Source organism: Melitaea cinxia, chromosome 6, assembly GCF_905220565.1.
Source record: "Melitaea cinxia chromosome 6, ilMelCinx1.1, whole genome shotgun sequence".
NCBI lineage: Eukaryota > Metazoa > Arthropoda > Insecta > Lepidoptera > Nymphalidae > Melitaea > Melitaea cinxia.
The window spans coordinates 8,113,766-8,135,654 of NC_059399.1; the positions used below are offsets into that span (position 1 = coordinate 8,113,766).

The following is a 21,889-nucleotide window of genomic DNA, read 5'->3' on the forward strand; positions in this document are numbered from 1 at the left end:
TAAATTCTATTTTTCCGTAATAGTGTTGCTACAAGGGTCATAAAACAGTAAAAACTGTAATAATTAATTTTAAAAATTGTGTATTTAAATTGTTCATATAAGTAAGAAGCAGGTTGCAGTTATAGAACGAACCGAACGCCTTTCACGGACTTGTCTTACCACTTTCGCTTTATCAACTTTTAATCGGGTCACGCGTCGACTCCGGTTTCGGGATTAATATAAAGTAATTGTGTTTTCTTGCAAACGAAAACAAACCAACTACATTTACGATAAGTAATTCTACATAGATAGTCTGTAAAACAATCATTATCAGGGATTAAAAATAGAATTTTTAAAATCGATACACCCAGTAATAAGTTATAAGGTAACATACAAGAAAAATACAGTCAAATTGAGATCTTCCCTCTAAGTGGTGACGAACGAAAAAGACGCAAAAATGTCAAAAATCAAATCAAATTTCACCATAAACCACTAAAACAAAAAATCATTGCGTATATTGTGCAAATGATTATTATTTAACCCTTAGACATTATTTATTCGGCCCTAGTCACGAGTAACGTTCTTAGGGAACCTCTACTAATTATGAACTATCTCTGTGCCAAAATTCATGTTTGTAGCACAAAAATAAAGGACTTTCATACAAACTTGTAAGAGAGTTATAAATAGATATTCTTAAAATTTTAAATTAATTAAAATTTTTATTAATGTTTCATTAATTTATTTTACATCGCAAGAGTATTTTAGTAATGTATGTACTTAAAATATTAATATACTTTATGTACTAAGAACAGACGTTACTCGTAGTATCGTAGCGTACAACGTAGCGTATACGCGCGTTGATATCTTTCACTTGAATTACCTAACAATTTGACTTTAGAGTATTCTACATATTTCAACTAAAATCGTTTGTTAATCTAGATAATTAATAAATATAATTATATAATTAACTCACCGATTTTTTTATAATTTCAATTTCATATTACTTTATATATCTATTTAACAAACATCCTACAATACACTCTTAAGATACGTTTATTGATAAAAAATCTTTCAATATGTGAACATGTATGTGTATTTATAACAAAACGTTATTGTTAAGAAAGTTTTTAGTACATTGCCCTTTTTTATCTTTGTGTGTGAATAACTAAATATCTTACTCCAATACAATTTAGTTCTTTGTCTAACTTATCTAAATTGTTTTCATCTCAATTCAGTCTATTATCTTTCTACCATACAGTGATCTAGCTTCTTTAAAATGTAGTTCAATATTAAAGATTTATAATAATTACAAAATATGTAATTTTGTTCAGTTGTCTCGATATCATTGTTTTTCTACAAATACAAAACAAAAAAAGAAACAATAATTACGTTAAAAATTACAGTACCTGAACCAAAGGATCGTAAAAACATACCAAAGTTCGCATTCGCGGCAAATTTATAAGTGAACATGGAGTGCATGTAGCCTGCTATGAGACAAAGTATTAAAACCATATACGTATATAAAGCAAACACGAAAACTGAATTAATATTAACTAGTAATTTCTATTTGTATGTACACATGAAAATGTTAGTACCACGGTGGAATTATTAATTTAAGAGAATATAAGCCATCAGTCATCAAGCAATTAAAATGAACTCTGATTGTCACAAAATACTGTTACTGTAATTCTTATATCGTATATAATGTTGTTTAAAAAAAAACTAAATTTGTATTGTTTGTACAATTTTAAAGTTTGCCCAATCAATATTTGTCAGAAGTAATAAGTGAAAACTTAATTGGCTTATGAATTTTCTTGTTTGTAAGAATTATATGTGTAATTACAAGCTGTATGTTTTCTTCATAAATAAAATAATAAAATAAAAATAAAATACGTCTAAGAAATTTGGCTTTAATTCGATTAGAAAATTGTATGTTGATGGTGTCATACTTACCTCAAACAATTTAAATGAGTCAAAAACGATTGGAAGTGGTTTTTAATTAACCCGCTATATCGATATATCGATATATCGCTATACCGATAATAATGGAAATTGAGCATAAACATCTATTTTTAAAACCTTTAGATATACCCATATTATTGTAAAATGAGAAAACCTTATACAATGACTACTGAACGTAAAACAACAAATGCACGCATGGAAATGTGCCTAGTGTTGTATTTTTAGTAAAAGTAAATTAATTCTGTGGCGAGTATGCAATTATTGACGAGTCAAAACTGAGTTGAGTTGTAAGATATTTACTATGCTTTGAACAAATTTTTACTGTTTTTCTTAACGATTCATGTATTTTGTTCAAGCCGTCGAGAAATCTCGTCGAGTTCAACTACGAATTAATCTTTTCTGTCTATGAGTCAAACAATTCATAACCTCTAGTATGTACAAGAAAGATGGATATTTAATGACTACGCCTAAATCGAGTATATATGCTAAATTAATGCTAGTAATGTATTTCACGATTTTTCATGACTTTAGAACATTCTTTTAATTTGTTTTTTATTTTAATCTTGAAACTTTTGATAACTTATACACGATTTATTGCTTACATTTTAGTAAAAACATTTATTATATTTATGAAACTGAGATATTATTACAATAATTATACAAAAAAAGCAGGTTTCATTTGATTTTATGATTAGGAAATTACACAATCTAAAATATTACACAACAAACGTTCGATGCTTGCAATATATGGATAATATGGATATAATTCGAGTATATAATATGGATAATCTTAAAAAAAATTAACAATAAAAACTCTTATTCAAATTATTAAAGACTAGCTATGCCCGCGACTTCATCTGCGTGGAATTTAACAAAATAGTTATTGTTCAGTTCGGAGATTTATAGAAAAAAAAAACTAAAATAAAAGTAGCCTAAGTTACTCCTTATTACATCAGCTATCTGCTAGTGAAAGTCCCGTCAAATTCGGTCCAGCCGTTACAGAGATTAGTCGGAACAAACAGACAGACAGATAAAAATTATAAACAAATGTTATTTTGGTATATGTATATAATGTTAGAAAAAGCGGTTATTTTTATATTACAAACAGACTCGCCAATTATATTTATATTAGAAATTATATTAGAAATTAATGACATGAAATAAAAGATTTTAAATTGACTTTATTATCAAAATCTTTTTGCCAATAAGTATCATTTTAATATGTTTTCACGTAAAACTAAAATTAAGAGAGACAGCTTGTCCTACTATTGAGCAAAGGCCTCTTCTCCAAACAAAGTTCGGTGCCAATGAGCGACGCTTCTAAACTGCTCATTTGTAGATAGATCATTATATACTCAGTAACGATCGTTAAAATGTTTTTACCATAACGACCACGATCGACAGGTTACGTGTTCTCCGAGACAAAGTGGTGTTAGTAGTATAATACCTGTTAATTGGTTAAAGGATTTTTTTAGACTTCAAATCACTGTTGTTATATAACTAATTACAGAAATACGTGTGATAATTTAACTATTTTCTCTCAATTTAAAAGTCAAATAATATCTTCATTATTTAACTATGTTATATACGACACCTAACAAAGGCAGTGTATAAATCGGTCCTGTAAAGACAATTGAAAACAAAACAATTATTAAAAGCTGTTGGCCGTATTTTACTAACTATTACGAATGTACAGATGTCTCATATCAGGCTTATGTATTTATCCGGTACTTTCCCTAAACGACAAGTTGTATTTAAGCCGGTCTTAAAAGTGGAGTAGGTTCGTTACCTTTTAAGATCAACAGCATCCACGGTCCTACAACTTACTTGTAATTCTGTCCGTTGAATCTTAACTATGGTATACTATCCTACATTTTAAGAACGCGTGTGTTAAAATAATTTTAAAAAATCTTACAGATCTCAAGTAGAGCTTGATAGTAACACGTAGATAAAACCTACTTTAGCCTAAATGTAAACACAAAATTTCTAGCATTGAATATAGAATGTGAATTTACGAACAAGGTCAGCGACTGCGTAATAATTATTTATCATTCTAATAAAAATATAAAGAAGTCAGCTTCCTGCCATTCCCAAGATAAAAAATCGCGGCTTAGTTCGTATTATATCATTCGTCTAATGCTAAAAGTCTTTTCAGTATTACTTGCCACAAAAGCACCCTAATTAAGATATAGATGTGAAAATTGTAAAACCATTATGTAAGAAGTTAAGACGTTACATTCAAATGTCTAAAAGGTGCAAACGAACGTAAGGGCAAGCTTAAAGACTGTGGAATATAAAAAAATATGCTTACGTGGAATTAATAGTGTGCTCTTACAAACAGCTGCTTATAAATCGTACCGACTGCATAATTACGATTGACCTAACTGTAAACCATAATTTACTTACTATATCGTTAAGTTATATCAGACCTCGATATTGCGTCACTTAGGAAACACTTCCGTACTTTGTGAGTTAATTTTTGTTTTATTATTTTATTTAAAGATGAGTTGTACTTCTTAAAATACCACACTTTGCATTCACTTGTCTAGGTCTCGGCAGAATAGACCAATTTAATTGTAAATAGTGAAAGTTATCTCGATAACCAGTATTACCAACAGATAGTATTACTTTCGATACAATAACATTTAGTAACGCTTCTTATTTGTAAATTGTACTTAAATCACGTTACAGTTGTATGCGAACAAGAAATCAATAACCACCTCGTTACTCGTTACATTTTTCTTTGTACAAATTACTTCAACTTTATTATGTAGTAGTGTGTATACATTTTAAGAAGTAGTTCTATTAAGTGCTAACTATTTTTAAATATAATAACTGGAATGAATGTGAATACATTACATCTTTTGGTATTGTGTAAAAAAATCCAACACGCATCGTGTTAGGTTTTTACAGTTTGTTTCTATTATCTATTTTGTTTTCTAGTGAAAGTGCAATGTAGTGAGTGTCATAATTACTATTACAGCAATGACGAGTTACAAAGTCGACATCGTGACCGTGAGAATTTGCTTACAATTTGTCGCACAAAGATGTGTGAAATGTAGGAAGCAAAAACTCCATTGAACTCGTTTTGTTTATTATTATCTAAATTTTTAGAATAGAATAGAATAGAATCTGAATCTGAAACAGCTAATTAGTATTTCTCTTCAAACTAATTAAAATTAAAATTTTAACGTTATGAAAGACGAATTATTAAGCGTGTAATAATTTTAATTATATTTAATAATTGTTTTCATCTTCTAAAGTAAATAGACGAGATCAAGTGGTGCAAAAAAAGCCTATGCAGTATCTTTAGCAATTTATTTAGAAATGTTTTAAATCCGTAGATAAGAACAGGATTTAATTTTAATTTAATTCAGTTATTAAAACATGGAATTGATAGAGAGGTACAGCTGCTGTGTTGAAAATTTAAATGAAAACCACTTTCTCCATTATTTTATAGTCATAATTATATATTTTTTTTTTTTATATCAACACAAGACACAATGGCGCTCAAAGCTATTTCCTAAATTACATATTAGAAGCCAGAAAATAAACAAATTATAAACGCTTAGAGAGTTATAAACACTCCTCTCTGACGAAAAATACTCCACTAACTCATAACATTATAAGCGACAGACATGATATATTGAATATGTGGAAATACTATGTATCAGTTTTGGAGGTCTGTTGAAGGTGTTTGCTAAGACTAATAATATTTCCATAGAATTGAACTCGTAAATACATTGTAAAACCTTGACAAATTAAGAAACTTAACACTCCTTGTCATCTGTGTATATATTTGTGACCTAAGTACAAACATTTAACGTTTTGTATTGCTTGGTGCAACGTAGTTATCGCTTTCACGAATAATCAATTTGACGCATCAGTAGAGTAACTTTGTTTCAGAATGGGCTACGTTGTTCACTCGTTTTGTCAAACTTTTTGGGTATGTCCTACTCGTAGTGGTAATTTATCTCTTAATATTTTTGAAGCTTTTTCGCAGGTTTAATAAGTTAAGTTTAGTAAGTCTCACGAAAATAAATTAAAATAATTTCAAATAAAAAATAATTTAAAATAATTTCATTTCTAAATATATGGTGAAATGAAATAAATTAATAACTATTAACTATGTATCAAATCTAGGTTCCAATCTTATATTAAATAATATTTATAAAATTCCGAAAAATGATCCATAGTTAATTATATACAAATATATAGATATGCACAAATATTTACATACGTAATATAGCGTTTTGACCAAATACTGTCTCGTGAAACTGCATAACTTATAAAATAACCAAATATAGGTATATTTTTTAACGGTGTGAAGGTCAAACATTTTTGAGAATTCTTCGTATCTACTTGTATATTTGTTAACGGGAAGGTAAAATATATTTTATGCATTTATTTATTGCTGTTCACACGTCAAAGTAATTTATTGAAAAAGTACATGTTACATAATAGAAATAAGTATAAATTCTTCAAAACCTCTGAGAGCACTTAGAGGGTCTGTTTTGGAACAAAAACACGTTCTGCAATTTTTTTTAAATTAAAATGCGTATTGAACATGCCTATCTTAATTAACGTTTCTTTTTTTCTAAATTCAATATAATAAAAAGTCTGTGTAACAAAATATCTAGTTTTTAATTTACCGTACTAAATGATATAATAACACACGTGGGTTACACTCACTAGACTGTCGCATGCGCATCACTCCAACGAATCAAATTTACTAATAATATAAACACACACAACTTGGATATATGATAAAGGTACGACATACGAGTACGAGATACTGACGTATTGTTTGTTCACTTTTATGTACCCAAAGAAATACATTAATTTATTTTTCCATTTTCACTGTACTTTTCAGGTATACTTATTAAACTGTTTAAAGTTTATATGAATTGCTTATTTATTATTACTCAATTGTAAATGAATAATTATTACCTAAAGTAACAATTAATAAATCAACAATGCAATAGTTGCGTAAGAAATTTAACAATCAACGTCTTCCGCGTACAACACAATTGTTATAATAAAAACGTAGAAATTAGTAAAGCTGGATGTTTGCTATTTGTACACAAAATATTGTATAAATAATGCCTAATATTACCAAAAAAAAAACAGTAACAGTTTGTAATGCTATTTATGGTTATATGGCTATTTTTATTTACTATAAAACAACATTTTTATAATGAGCTTCACATGCTCAATCTGCAAAATGTATATTGTGTTGGTTATTAACCGACAGCGAGTAATAAATATCCAAATAATTTATTTTACCCAAACAACTATTCGCTAGGCCATCGCCATCTGACTTTAATTTTAAATGTTAGTTAAACTTTCATCACTACCACATAATAATCGTGTAGACAGTAGTGGATTCAATATAATTTCATAAAACAATCACTGGATTTTACGTTTCAAATAAAATTTTACCTTCGCATTAATTTATTTCAGGTATAGTGTGAGTGTTATGCGAAGGCTACACTTAACGGACAGACACTTAAGAGTAATGTTATGGTGTATTTTACTGGGGCTGCAGCCAGCTTTCGCTGGCATACTCGATCCTTTCAACTGGGCTCGTTCCGATCGCATTGAAGTCAACATACCATGGCTACCTTGTAAGAAAAATTATCGTTATAAAGCTAAAAACATTTATTAATTTACAACAAAATATTTTAACAAGATAAATGTAGTCTCATTAAAATAATTTTTACTCGTTCTAGTTGAAAACGAAACCAGATGTTACGACGAATTGGGTTGCCTCAACATAACCCGTAGTTGGTATCACCTCCTTCATCGACCATTCAACGTCTTCCCATTGCCTCGAGTTGTCATTAATACAAGGTAAAGTGTTATATTAATGAATATTATGTATATACCAACAAAAATATATTTTGTATTTCAATAAACGTGTTATAGGCGATATTAAATAAAAATATGTATAAGGTAAAGCTTATGTTACAAATAAAGTCGCCACATTTTATTTGCAGATTCATCTTGTACACGAAAAAGAATCCAACTGATGGTCAAATATTGAACGTTAATGTAAACAAAACTATCGTAAAATCGAATTTTAGTCCTCAACGATTAACTAAAATGATTATCCACGGGTTCATTGACACGCCGCTCTCTAATTGGGTGAGTGTTCAGTGCATCTCGTCTAGCATTTACATCAACACCTTATATTCTATAATTTTAAGCACGAAATGATAGCTATTTTGCGACTATAATTATCTTCAGTTTGCTATCGTGACTTAAACTTTGACTTTTAAATTCGAATGGAATTATTTTTTACGTAATAAATATTTAACTGAAATAACTCTGCTTACACGCAATGCAATAGTTTACCAATTACAAATAAAAAGATTTAATATATAAATATAATATTCTTGTTGTTTAGAGTCGGTATAAGTATTGGAATCAGTATTGGTATATTAAGTAAAATAAATATGAGTGTATTATGAACATATGACATTAAGTTATTCAAAAAATAATTCCTACAGGTAAGCGAGATGAAAGATGAATTAGTGAAAGCAGGCGATTTTAATGTGGTCATCGTAGACTGGGCCGGAGGAAGTCTACCACTTTACACACAGGCCACTGCGAATACAAGGCTAGTAGGTCTCGAAGTTGCACACTTTATCAACACGTTACAGGTAAGTGTTTACAGCATTCGAATGTTAAAAGCAAAAAACTTTGAGAGCCAAAAACTGTAAAACAGATTCTGATCGTCATAAATTCGAATGAGCATCAATAAAGTTTCACATTTATCAGTATTTTATCTGTATTTTATTTTAATGTTAAGCTCATAATGGAGTTTACTGTATTTTTATTTATTCTATCGCATCTGTTATTTACTTTAAAGATTCATTTTTATAGAAAGAACATGGTCTAAATCCGCTAGATGTACATATCATCGGTCATTCGCTTGGTGCTCACACAGCGGGCTATGCCGGAGAGAGAATAAAGGTAGGTGGAAATATAACTAAACGTACTCACGTACATAATTACAATTTACATTCTAATGACTCTATCTTCATATTGTCTTTGATTTAGCTTTTTATATTTTAGGAGTTAGGAAGAATTACTGGGCTAGATCCAGCTGAACCCTATTTTCAAGGAATGCCAACACACGTTAGATTGGATCCTACAGATGCTCAGCTCGTAGATGTGATCCATACAGACGGAAAAAGCATTTTTCTTTTAGGTAAACGCCTGAACGTAAACAAATCTTAATTTATCACAACTATGCTTTTTAATCCGCACGATATATAACTTATGTATTATTGTACCACATCAATAACATTAAAGACAATTTCTGTTATGAATATTGTTTGCTTATTGCTATTCTTTAATTAAAATGACTAATACTCCCTATTTATGTACATATTATGCTATACAGCTGGTTCATTGTCATTTTTATTGTATATATTTTAAATACGTATTATATATTATTATATTTATCGCTATTTACTAATTTACCGACGTGTTTATTCCACGCGTGCGACAGATTTTGTATTTATGGCAGGATATGGAATGTCCCAACCTGTGGGTCACCTGGACTTCTACCCGAATAATGGAAAGGAACAACCAGGTTGTGACTTGACGGAAGGACCACTTATACCACTTACGTTGGTCAAACAAGGGTTAGAAGAAGCTTCTAGGGTTCTGGTGGCCTGCAATCATGTTCGAGCAATTAAACTTTTTACAGAGTCAATAAACGGAAAATGCGCCTATATAGGTAAGGAATAGACCTCATGTTAATTACTGCAGCCGCACCATCGATCGCCTAAACGCACTTATTAAAAAACTGCGCACAGAGTACACAATTGTACAGGAGCTATATCGGTGGACAATTTCATAGAGGTGGTGTAGGTTAACGTAATACAGTTTTTGTATGTGCTTTGTTCAGCAACTGTCCTTTGCACAATATGAGTTAACATGTGTGTTTTTTCGTACTTTTGTTATAAAAGGTATTTTATGTAATATCTTAATAAGTGTAATTTTGGAAACTATTCGGTAGAGGGCGGGTAGCGTAGATTATTGAATGTAATATACAATACAATATAAATATACTTTATTATACACCAAGAGAGGACATTTTACATCGAGAAAGAGAACATAAACATGTAAGAAAGGTGGTCGTATCCAGACAGCCTCAAGCATGAAAAAAACATGACAAAAAAATAAGTTGGCATGGAGGTGTACATACATATATAGACATATAATCATAGACATAAATACATATGCATATAAATATTATAAATATTGTCGATGACTTTGCCCGTTTCTTCCTCCCTTCTTTTGTATATATAACAATAATCGTTTTATGTAAATCTGAGTGATCGTAATTCCTGAGTGGGGTGCAATAAAGTATATTCTATTCATCTATATAAATACATACGACAAAAGGGAGGAAGAAACGGATATAGTCATCGACAATAATAAACATTTGCAGTAAATGAATTTATAAATTCAAAACGTGACTTTAAATAGTGTTTCTTTAAGCAACTTCAAGTGGCAAATTATGTGCACGAAATACCTTGTGTTTCCAATCTTTCTCTATGGAGCCGAAACTTGGTCTCTGACAGGTACTATAGGACACGCTTCCTAAAGATCCCGTGGACAGCATTTCGCACCAACATATCTAACCTCAAAGACCTTCGTAATATAGACAGACTATCATCAACTGCGCAACTACGAGTACTAAAGTTCTTTGGTTACATCTCTAAAAATGAAAACTATGGAGATACTGGTAGTTCGGGGTCAGGTGGAAGGCAAGAGAGCACGCGGTCGATCGCCAACCCGCTGGATAGACGTCATCACAAAGGCTACTGAGTCTACCATGATCCAGTGTAACTAACAACAATAGAAGCACATCACCAGGAGAGCTACCCTCAGAAAGGCTATTGAGGCACTGAATTCCCCTCGGCAACACAACCACTCTGAGAAGAGTGTGTGAGTGATTTACGAGAAAAGATTTTCACAATCGAACAGCTTGGACAGAAAAAAACTTGGTATAAAAATAAGAAGCATGAGAAGGAGTTTTATTTATTTATTTTTTTATTTGGGAAACAAACAATTATTACAACACTCTTAAATAAAAACAATACAAGAAAAAATACAAATCAATCAAGTTTCCGCAGAAAATTATAACAAACGCTTGATAATCCATTCAAAAACAAAACATAAAGTAAACACAATAATTAAACAGTTAAAACAATTGTTCCTTAAATAATAATTCATGTAAACTATTCTTATATTTACTAATTTTCATGTTGAATATATCTAAACTCTCACAATGCTTATTATAATTCTTACAGGCACGTAGCAAAAACACATTCTTGGCATAATCATTTTTACAACGGGGCACGAAGAATAATGATTGATTTATCGAGTTACGACGGGGACATTCAAATAAAATTTCACTAAAAAGACTTTTAGAATCAACAAGACTATGGACAATTTTGTAAAGAAATAATCGTTTTAAGAAGAAAATGACTATCTAATCGTAGAAGCCAATTGTGAGAATTTGATACTAGGTAATAACACAAAGCGCTCTTTTAAAGGCGTCTTTGGATTGAACAGTAAACGGTAGAAAAGTAAGGAGAGATGTGAACATATCGGCAAAGTCAAATTAGGTGCCACCCGAACTCTTTCCGAAATTGATCTATGGATGTGACAAATGTGTGACCTATGTGTGAAGGAGTCTTAAATTAGACATTCGACAAGTACACAACATAATATGGCTCAAAAGAGGGTAATCATTTAGGAAAAAGGTAAAAACTGTTGTTTAAAGAGGGTAATAAGCTTAACAATTACCAAAACAAACACTATCAACTACTTTTAAATAACACTCTTCGTCCTGAGAACCCTTGTCCGTAGATTACGTTTCAACGGCTTTAGCTTGTCCCGGAGACTTAATATTTAATGCTGATATCGGGATGTCGTTAAGATTCGACAAGCATTCAGTTTTATACCGAGATCCATCCGCCGCTATGATGTAAACAAAGCCACCCCGTGTCCAGCAGCTACTAATACCAAATCGTAATTGTGCTTCCAAGAAACATCATGTCATGATTGTTAGGACTGCGTCCCAAATGATAAGAATACTTAATACAAGAGCTAGAATTTTTTTGAAGAAGCAGATGTTTATCTACCAGACTTGTAACGTGAGTCGTCGTTTCTCCTTACTTCTGAAGAAGAAGCATCCAATGTCTTTTCCGCATCTTCTGTTTATCAACCTCCCTGGCAAGTAATTTAACTTGCTTCAGCAAGATGTCTAGTACAGAAATAAGAGGTACCTTAAAGGTGGAGAACTCAGCCGCTAAAGAGCATGTCGAGATATGTGAAGAAGTTTTATGTAGATCACGCTGTAACTCTTTCACCCTTCTGTTAAACCATTCTCTTATTTTAGATAGAGTAGCCTTCACGGAATTCATAGCGATGTCGATGTGGTAAAATTTTTAAAGTATAAAATAAGTGATTTTAATAACAGAGAATTATAGTTGTAGGAGCTAACTGTGAATCACATATATAAAATATGCATTGTATGAAAACACTTAAAAAGGGTATGTTCAATTATTCTCGCCTATCGCCGACTCTAATAATCTAACGTAACGTACGTAACGTAAAAGGGAAGCTTATAGTAAAATTGTCCAAGATTATTTTTATTCTGATTAACGTTCTTGCGCATGCTGTTGCAGGTGAGACAAGTAGAAGCGATTTTAATAGGGATTCATAATACTTCGATCCGATTAAGGTGCGGCTGCTATCACAAGCCGAATCATTTCAAAAAATAATTTTTACTTTTTTATTCAACTTTTAGGACATCAGTGCCCGTCGTATCAACATTTCCTGTCAGGAAAGTGTTTCCATTGCGGTCATGGTTGTGCTATTATGGGGTAATTTAATAAGCACTTTTTATTTGAACTAAAAAGTTTAGTTTATTTACTTAAATATAAACACTAAACACATTTAAAAGAAATATTAACTCTTTAATTGTGCTCTTTTAGATTCCATGCGGATAGTTCGCCAGGATTAATTACAAATAAAAACAATCAATCAGAAAACGAAGTTTATCCTTCCGAGGAGCAAGACACAATTGGGGCAAAATACTATCTCAGTACTGGGAAAGAATTACCTTTTTGTCGTAAGTATAATACAACAGCGATAACTCAATCAATTAAATTTGAGAAGGTTGTTGTATTGTTACACTTTAAATAAATAATAAATAATTTACTTCAAGAATGTACCCGCCTCATTAATTATATATTTTATAGGAAGACAAATGTAAGATCGGTATTTATAAATCTGTTTCTTTTTACGTCCATATTAAAAAATGTATTTTGTTACATTTACCTAAAGTTATTGTTTCAAACATTCTAGAACGTCACTACAAGGTAGTCGTCCATTTGGCAAATCCCAAAGGTGCAGAATCGTGGGTACAGGTAATTTTAAATTTAATTAAATATTTCTTCATCACTACAGCGTATTGCGGTCCACTGCTGGACATAGGCCTCAACAAGTTCGCGCCAAAAATGGTGTGAACTTGAACTTCATTTTTTTATTGAAATTAATTTAGTTAATAGTTAATTGGTATAAATTGTTTTCAAAATGCTCCGAAACCAAAAGTGGCGCAGCTGGTAGGATTCTCTTATAGACTCAAAAAGCAGAGATATTAAAGCCTCTAAATGGGTTACATGTTCGGTTTTATTTTTAACTAGCTATGATACCCGGCTTCGCTCGGGAGTTGATATGAGATTACGTGGTAGTTGAAATAAAAAAATAAACTATGATGTAAAAGTAAAAAAAAAATATTGAAAACATTTTGTCATTATTTACACTACTTATTTATAAACAACATTTTTCATTTTATTGTCCGGGGTATACATATATATAATTTTTTCGAATTTCCTACTCTTGAACAAGCTACATATAGCTGACCGTGAGAGAAGCATGATTCCTTGAGGTTGATGCCACAATATTTTAAAGTTTGCCCTTGCGCTTTATTAATTGAAAAACAAAATTCTAAGTTAATTGGAAACTGCAATCTTTTAAATTGAAATGGCATTTCAGAAGAGATCAGTGGTATTCTAGGTATTCAACGTCGCGCGACTGCTTAAAGCTTAAGGAAACACACACACTATAAAAAATACTCACATTTGATATTTCACAATAAAGGTTCACAGACAACATTTTCTTCTTCGCTTCAAAGTCGAGAATTAATTAAACACACTATTAAAAATACTCATACGTGATACTTCAAAATAAAGGCACACAGATAACTTCTTTCCTTCTAGGCTCTAGGATATTCGAGAAAGTTTGAAATTATTTTCTTTCTCACACCTTCTAGAATGTTCTCGACATTATCGTCAGCCGTAACAATAGGTTCTGCAGCTGTAGCATATGTGGTAAAAGCGCGAAATTTAAAAACTTAAATTTTAAAATGTTTTCAGAACTAATTTGAATAACTAAAATTATGTCGCTTTAACTTCAAAATATAAGTTAGCTACTGCTGCATAAATACATACAATTTAATAACTTTATTATAGTAACAAATTTAATTTAAGACTTTATTGAAATTTGAATTTTAAATTTCGCGCCATTACTACACATGCTGCAATTGCTCGCAGCGCCTTTCGAAATGCAACCTAAATAATCGTTGTTCCGAATGAAGTTTAAATACTCGACAATAGGTGGCGCCACCACACTTAATTTCCAAGTTGAAGCGTTGGAAAAGCCCTTATATCTTTAAAAACACGCCTTTACGTTAAAACGGGAACTTTCTTGTTCGAGGGGGAATAAAGGGCTATCACACTATATAAGTCCCTTTATCGTGCCAGGACTCCTTTTTAAATTTTATTGGCACGCACATTTTATCAACTTAGTTTTATTATATATATAATGATTTAAATTCAGTAAGTTAAAAGTTAATATAAATAGTTTTCAAAACACTCCGAAACCAAAAGTACATTTTAAACATAAAACATATTAAAGACAGACTGTTTTAAGCACAATAAATAATTATTCTGGTTATTCAACAGTAAACTTTTACAGGGATTTTTGAAAGTAACACTTTTATCAGACAAAGGTGTTATAAGAGGAATGGATCTCACTCCTAACAACTACGTAAAGTACGAGCTTTTTTCCTATTATTCTAAAATTTCTATGATTAGTTTTCGGTGAATGATATCTTATTTTATTTCAGGTTAGAGCATGGAACATCATACACTATTGTGGTAACACATCCAATGGATTTGGGTGGTAAAGTTAGAAAAGTATGTTTAATACAAAAATAATACAAAGAATCTGTTTCTTATTTATATGTTAAAACTTGTATTTATGTAAACCGTAAATAATCTTACAGGTAGAGTTGTCGTGGGAGTACGATATGAATGTACTGGAGCCGCGATCTCTTTGCATTTTATGGTGTAACGACCGCCTTTATGTCAAATCTGTTATTGTCGATCAGATGGAACTACCGAGCAGAGGGTAATTTTTTAGCTTTTACTATAATAGACGTTCTTAAATCTATATCTCTTAATTTACACTCAAATTTCACTTATATTAATATATAAATATAAAAATACGTATTGTTATTAGAAAAATATTTTTCTACACTAACGTTATAAAAAAAAAAATCATTTACTTTTCTTTGTTTGTAATAGATAAAACTAATGGCATGACTTTACGAATTTTTTCACCATTAGATTGTTACGACTGACAGACTTTATTAAAACGGAAGAAAATGGAAGTCGAAACGTGTAGCCCACGCGACCGAAACCGTAGTGGAAAACTAGTATATTATAAATAAAAGTTGTTTGCTTTCAGAAAACGAAATGTCGACTTCACCAGTAAATTATGTACCCCGAAGCGGGAATTTGCTGAAATACCCAACAGAGGCTCGGCAAGTTTCTACGACAACTGTACCAGATAGTCGTTTCATTCAGTCGTCATTCGTGTGATAATTCGTTTACGTTACAGAAAAAGACAGTGTGTGAAAACTGTAAGAATTTAATACGTATTAATGTCGACAGATCCTGTTAAAGGTTCTGATGACTGAAAGAAAGCCCAGTAATAACATTGTAACAGGGTGAATACTTACGTATTAAAAATAAATAAAAATTGCAAGTGTACATATAGATTTGTTGGTAATAATTTAGATACTTGTAAGACTAACTCTGTATTGTTATTTAAATGTTTGTAAATAAGTAAGTTTGTTTAATGTATTAAGTATTATTCAATCACAATATGACATATTTATTTACTTTATTTATTATTAATTGGAAAATTTATGAAAAAAGAAACCACAATTTAGGGTTTCAATAATAAGATATAACTACCATCTGTTCTAACTTAATTATTACAAGTATTTGTAATTTTTAAATGCTGTAAGCATGTACTGCGTAATCGTGAACTTAATAATGTTAATATTTATAACAAACATTTTTATATTTCATAAACGTGTAAATAAAAGTTTTGTAAATATATTATACATTAGATAATGTTATTATCCTAAGTAAATGTGTTTAGAAGAAATTAAATATATCTATTAAAATCAAATTTATATTGTATTATTAATCTTGTTTTTTCTATAAGTACCTACTTATAAAAAAATTAAATGTAATAGCGCAGCATGACGCGGCCAAAAATGGCGCGAACTCGTTTAGCCCATAGTCACCCCGCTGGGGAGGGGGTTGCGCAGCATGACGCGGCCAAAAATGGCGCGAACTCATTTAGCCCATAGTCACCCCGCTGGGGAGGGGGTTGGTGACCGCAGGGCTGGCTTTGTCGCACCGACGACGCTTCTGCCCGTCTTCGACTTGTGTAATACAAAGCCAGGAGTTGGATGGTTATCCCGCCATCGATCGGCTTTTTACGTTAGAAGATGATAGTGGAACTGTGTTATCCCTTAGTCGCCTCTTACGGCACCAACGGGAAGAGAGGGGGTGGCTATATTCTTTAATGCCGTAACCACACAGTATTTATGCTCTACTCCTTCTCCTACATGGAGAAAGAGTTGGTGAGAGATGGGTGTTTTTTCGGACCACAGACATAAGAGAAGGTCCTACGGTCCACCGTTGAGTGTAAAGTTTTAATTCACTATGCGTGGTAATATCATAAACAACAACCAAAAAAAACGATAACAGAACGTTTACATCGAAAACGAGCGGGAAACTTAAACGCGCGCGGTTGTGTTTTTTCTTGCTACTGCTAAAATTATTTTAAATATAGTTCAGATCAGGTGTAAAGTGTATATATTTAGTTATTTAGTTTTAGTTTTGTATTTAGTTTCTTTTTCTTCTATTTTTGGTAAGTGTATGTAAATATTTATAGAATGAACGAACCTCCGGACCCGGGTGGCGGGAATGATTTTAATGCACAGTATATTCCGCAACCTAGCAATTTTATTACCATTGATTACGATGAATCGAGTATTGAAACTGATCATTCTATGACTAAAAAGCCACTTAAGAGATCTCGTCTTCATAAAATTTGCAAACAATGTAATAAAAAAGTTAGAAAAAACGCGGGAAACCAAAAAGTTGGTTGTCATTGTTCGGAGTCTAAGAAATCAGATGAGACGAATAAAAATGAAAATAATAAAAATGTCCCCGTTTCGGTACCACAATCACAGCTCCAATCTGATAACACTGTCTCTAAAAATCCCATAGGCAGAAATATTTATAATGAAAATGACGTGTCTCCATATTTAATTCATGTACAAAAAATTACAAAAGGTGATAACGATGGAACGATTTTACACCCAATCACATTTGGTGATTTCCTTATGAAAAATAAAATATATAATATTATTAACGGCAGCTTGAAAAAGATAGGACGAAACCGAATTTCTGTAGCATTTAATAATTTTAAAGATGCGAATTCTTTTTTAAATAATAGCCTGCTTCTTGAAAATAGTTATCACGCTTTTATACCATCTTTTAATGTTATTAGAATCGGTATCGTTAGGGGTGTGCCAATAGAATGGTCCCCAGAAGAAATTATAAAAAATATTTCTACACCTATTGGTTGTGGTAAAGTTGTAAAGGTTAGACGTTTAAATTACAAAACTGTTGTTGAAGGCGCTACTGTGTGGAAGCCCACACAATCAGTAGTAATTTATTTTGATGGCAGGGTCCTCCCAAAAAGAATTTTTATATGTTACAATTCTCTTCCAGTCGAGCTTTACATCTTTCCCACAATCCAATGCTACAAATGTTGTCTTTATGGACACACAAAATTGCAGTGCAGGTCTAAGCCTAGGTGTTTAAAGTGTGGTCAGGAGCACACATCAGAATCATGCAATGCCAATGATGATAATTATTTTTGCTGTTTATGTTCTGGCAACCATATGGCAAATAGTAAAGCGTGCCCTGAATTCAATAGGCAAAAATCTATTAAAGTACATATGGCTGAAAAGTGTGTATCATATGCAGAGGCTAATAAAGAGATACCAACGTCATACAAATCTTATACAGAAGTTAGTAAAGAAGTAAATATTAGCCAAAATCCTAATAAATCATACAAAAAAACATTTATATCTAGACCTCGGGATCCTATTAAGCCTAATATAGGTTATGATAAAATTGCTCATAAAAATATAATAAAAGAATTTTCATTCAATGAATTTGAAAAAAATTCAACTCCAATAGATATTATTAACTCTAAAAATGATTTTTCCAAAATTTCAGATGTGCTTTCACTATTACAGAGTTATTTACAAAACAACAAAAGTTTACCGTCCATCGTTGCCCCTTTAATACAGTGTATCGTAAATATAATTCAAAATGGACAGTTCCCAGATAATAATACAGTGGAACGCCAGAAGTGTAATTAATAAAAAAAACGACATAATTTATTTATTAAATAATTATAAACCTTTTTTATTTAGTATTTCAGAAACTTGGCTAAGGCCAAGTAATAATCTTAGGTTTCGAAATTACAATACCATCAGAGAAGATAGACTAGATGGTTTTGGCGGAGTAGCCTTTCTCATTGAGAAAAACCTTCCTTTTAGTTTAATTAATATTCCTGTACATAGTTCTGAACTTTCTATTTTAGCTATAAGTGTACATAACATATGTTTTGTGTCTGTATATATTTCTCATATTTCTAATAATATTTTAAACGAAATAAATAATATTTTAGCATCACTTCCAAAGCCGTTAATAATAACAGGGGATTTTAACTGCCAGCATCAGTCCTGGGGTAGTTCAGTTAGTAACAGTTATGGTAATAAGCTTTTAGATATTCTTGATGTAAATAATTTGTGTATTATAAATTCTGGAGAGCCTACAAGGCGGACTCTGCCTTTTGAAGGTAAAAGCGTGGTAGACCTAACTATTTGTTCACCACAGTTTGTGCCACAATTAACTTGTTCTGTATTAAGTTCAACCTATGGAAGTGATCATTTTCCTGTAATCACTTCTTGTGCTTTTAATAATGTAAATGTACCAAAACAGAACATAAAACTGCTCCCCAGATATAATCTTAATAATGTTACATCAGAAACATGGGAGCAATTTAGTAATAAAGTAGATACAAAATTGCTACAATTATTGTCTAATGATGCACTTATTGATGCTCCTGTTTTCACGGATGTCTTGATTGAAAGTGCTAATGAAATCTTCCCAGTGAAAAATGAACCTTCTCATATTCCTAGTCCACCTTGGTGGGATAAAGATTGTACGGAAGCTATAAAAAAAAAGAAAACAGGCTGAAAAAAAATATAATAACAATATGTGTTTGGAAAACTATCTGTCATTAAAAAATATTGTAAACAGTACTAGATTACTTTTCAAAAGAAAAAAATGTGATGGTTGGAGATATTTCTGCTCCTCCTTATCTCCTCATACTCCTCCATCAGATGTATGGAAAAAGATAAGAAGATTCAAGTCAGCATATAATACAACCCATTCTGTATCTCTCCCCAGTAGTATAGCAAATGATTTTCTTGATAAACTTGCTCCTCCAACAGTTAACATAAATATTAACCTATTAGACAAAAACAGCATAGCAGACGAACATGACGAATCTCCAGGATTAAATTCTTCCTTTAGCAAAACGGAATTAAAAAATGTATGATCTTATGTCTCAGACTCTGCCCCTGGACCTGATGGTATATATTACTCATTTATTTCCCATCTTAATGACAATAGTTTGACAATATACCTAAAAATAATAAACATTACTTTTCAGTCTGGCAATATCCCATCAGAATGGAAATGTCAACTTATTATCCCTATATTAAAAACAAACAAGGATCCTCTCCTCCCATCCTCATATCGCCCCATAGCTCTTTCATCAGTCCTTTTAAAAATAATTGAACATTTAGTTAAAAATCGCCTTGAGTGGTTCGTAGAAAGTAACTCTCTTCTTTCTTCGTCCCAGTTTGGTTTTCGGCGAAATAAAAGCACGTACGACAATATAGGTATATATACTTCGGATATAAGATTAGCTTTTTCTGTAAATAAATTTGTGCTTTCAGCCTTCCGTCGAATGCCTATGATAATGTCATTTTATCAATATTAAGACAAAAATTATTGAGTCTTAAAATCCCCAGCAAAATTATTTCATTTATAATAAATATGCTTACTGATAGATCAATTATTTTTTACAATAATAACCAAAAATATTTAAGAATCCTCACCAAAGGTTTACCTCAAGGGTCAGTTTTAAGCCCCTTGTTGTTCAATTTGTATACCCATGATTTAGATTTAGCAATTGACAAGAATGTTGATGCTTTGCAATATGCGGATGACTTACTTTTATACATAAAAGGAAATAATATTGATGACGCGTCTGCGAAATTAACGGAATCTCTGTATTATCTTAAACGGTGGTTAGATAATCATGGTCTCGATTTATCACCATCAAAAAGCTCCGTCGTTCTTTTTCATCGAATGCGTAGAGCTCCATTACTTCATGTGACTTATGACAATAGTATTATACCGCAAAAAAATCATCATAAATTTTTAGGTATTATTTTAGACGAAAAGCTTTCAGGAACTCCTCACTTTAATTTTATTATAAATAGATGTGAGAGAAATTTAAATATTATGAGATGTCTTGCAGGTGTATGGTGGGGTGCCCATCCTTTTTACTTAAAATTGATATATAATGCATTAATACGTAGCATATTAGAATATGGCACCTTCTTGCTAGAACCTGGGTCTATGTCGGGATTTAAAGCATTGGACAAAATTCAAAGTAAATGTCTTAGGATCATCTGTGGGGCCATGAAAACTAGCCCTATTAATGCTTTACAGGCTGAATGCTGTGACCCTCCTTTGCATTTACGTCGTCATTATTTGGCAGACAAATACCTTTTTCGCTGCCTTCAACTTACTGATCATCCAATTATTGCAAAGCTCCAACAACTTGCTTACTTTGTTTCTAATAGTTCGTATTGGACAAATAAACCAAACCCGTGTTTAGTTACAAGTTATTTTAAATTGAAATCTCTTTCCGCTCCAATTCAAAGCTCTTGTAATTTACCAATTTTCTCTTGTTCATACAATGCCCTTATTTCTATTCCTAATGTTGTAAACTTTGACATAGACAAAACAAATTCTTTTAGGGCTGATAAAAAATTTAAAAGAATAATTAAAACACGATTTAGCGATTATCATTATATTTTCACAGATGCGTCAAAACCTTTTGCCAATAGTAATGTCGGAGTAGGAGTTTTTCACTTTCAATATAATATTGTTCAAAAAATCAAACTCCCTCCTGAATGTACAGTATTCTCTGGAGAATGCTTAGGCATTTTAAAAGCTTTAGAATATATAAGGTTAGCTAAACTTAAAAAATCCATAGTTTTCACAGATTCATTAAGTTCTATTCAAGCTCTTGTCAAGAATCCTTTTAAAATTAAACAACAGCATCCTTATATATTTGGCATTAGACAATTATTAACGGAGTGCACTGAGAA

At 31.4% G+C, this 21,889-nt stretch overlaps 1 protein-coding gene across 1 annotated transcript; it reads left to right on the top strand.

The window, feature by feature from the left end:
- The first annotated feature begins 7,420 nt into the window (after window positions 1-7,420).
- LOC123654611 (pancreatic triacylglycerol lipase-like) lies at window positions 7,421-16,515 on the top strand. Its single transcript, XM_045590507.1, has 14 exons — window positions 7,421-7,568; window positions 7,674-7,794; window positions 7,941-8,088; window positions 8,454-8,606; window positions 8,830-8,919; window positions 9,022-9,157; window positions 9,461-9,691; window positions 12,779-12,854; window positions 12,966-13,102; window positions 13,339-13,400; window positions 15,010-15,086; window positions 15,161-15,230; window positions 15,320-15,444; window positions 15,784-16,515. The coding sequence occupies exons 1-14, from the start codon at window positions 7,421-7,423 to the stop codon at window positions 15,887-15,889; spliced, it is 1,680 nt and encodes a 559-aa protein (XP_045446463.1). The 3' UTR covers window positions 15,890-16,515.
- Window positions 16,516-21,889: the final 5,374 nt, after the last annotated feature.

What these genes read in the sequence shown, in the direction of transcription:
- LOC123654611 (XM_045590507.1), top strand. Translation starts at nt 7,421, where the DNA reads ATGCGAAGGCTACACTTAACGGACAGACACTTAAGAGTAATGTTATGG. An exon ending in ACTTTATCAACACGTTACAG is followed by an intron (nt 8,607 to 8,829) that starts GTAAGTGTTTAC and finishes TCATTTTTATAG; the next exon opens with AAAGAACATGGTCTAAATCC. An exon ending in AAAAAGCATTTTTCTTTTAG is followed by an intron (nt 9,158 to 9,460) that starts GTAAACGCCTGA and finishes CGCGTGCGACAG; the next exon opens with ATTTTGTATTTATGGCAGGA.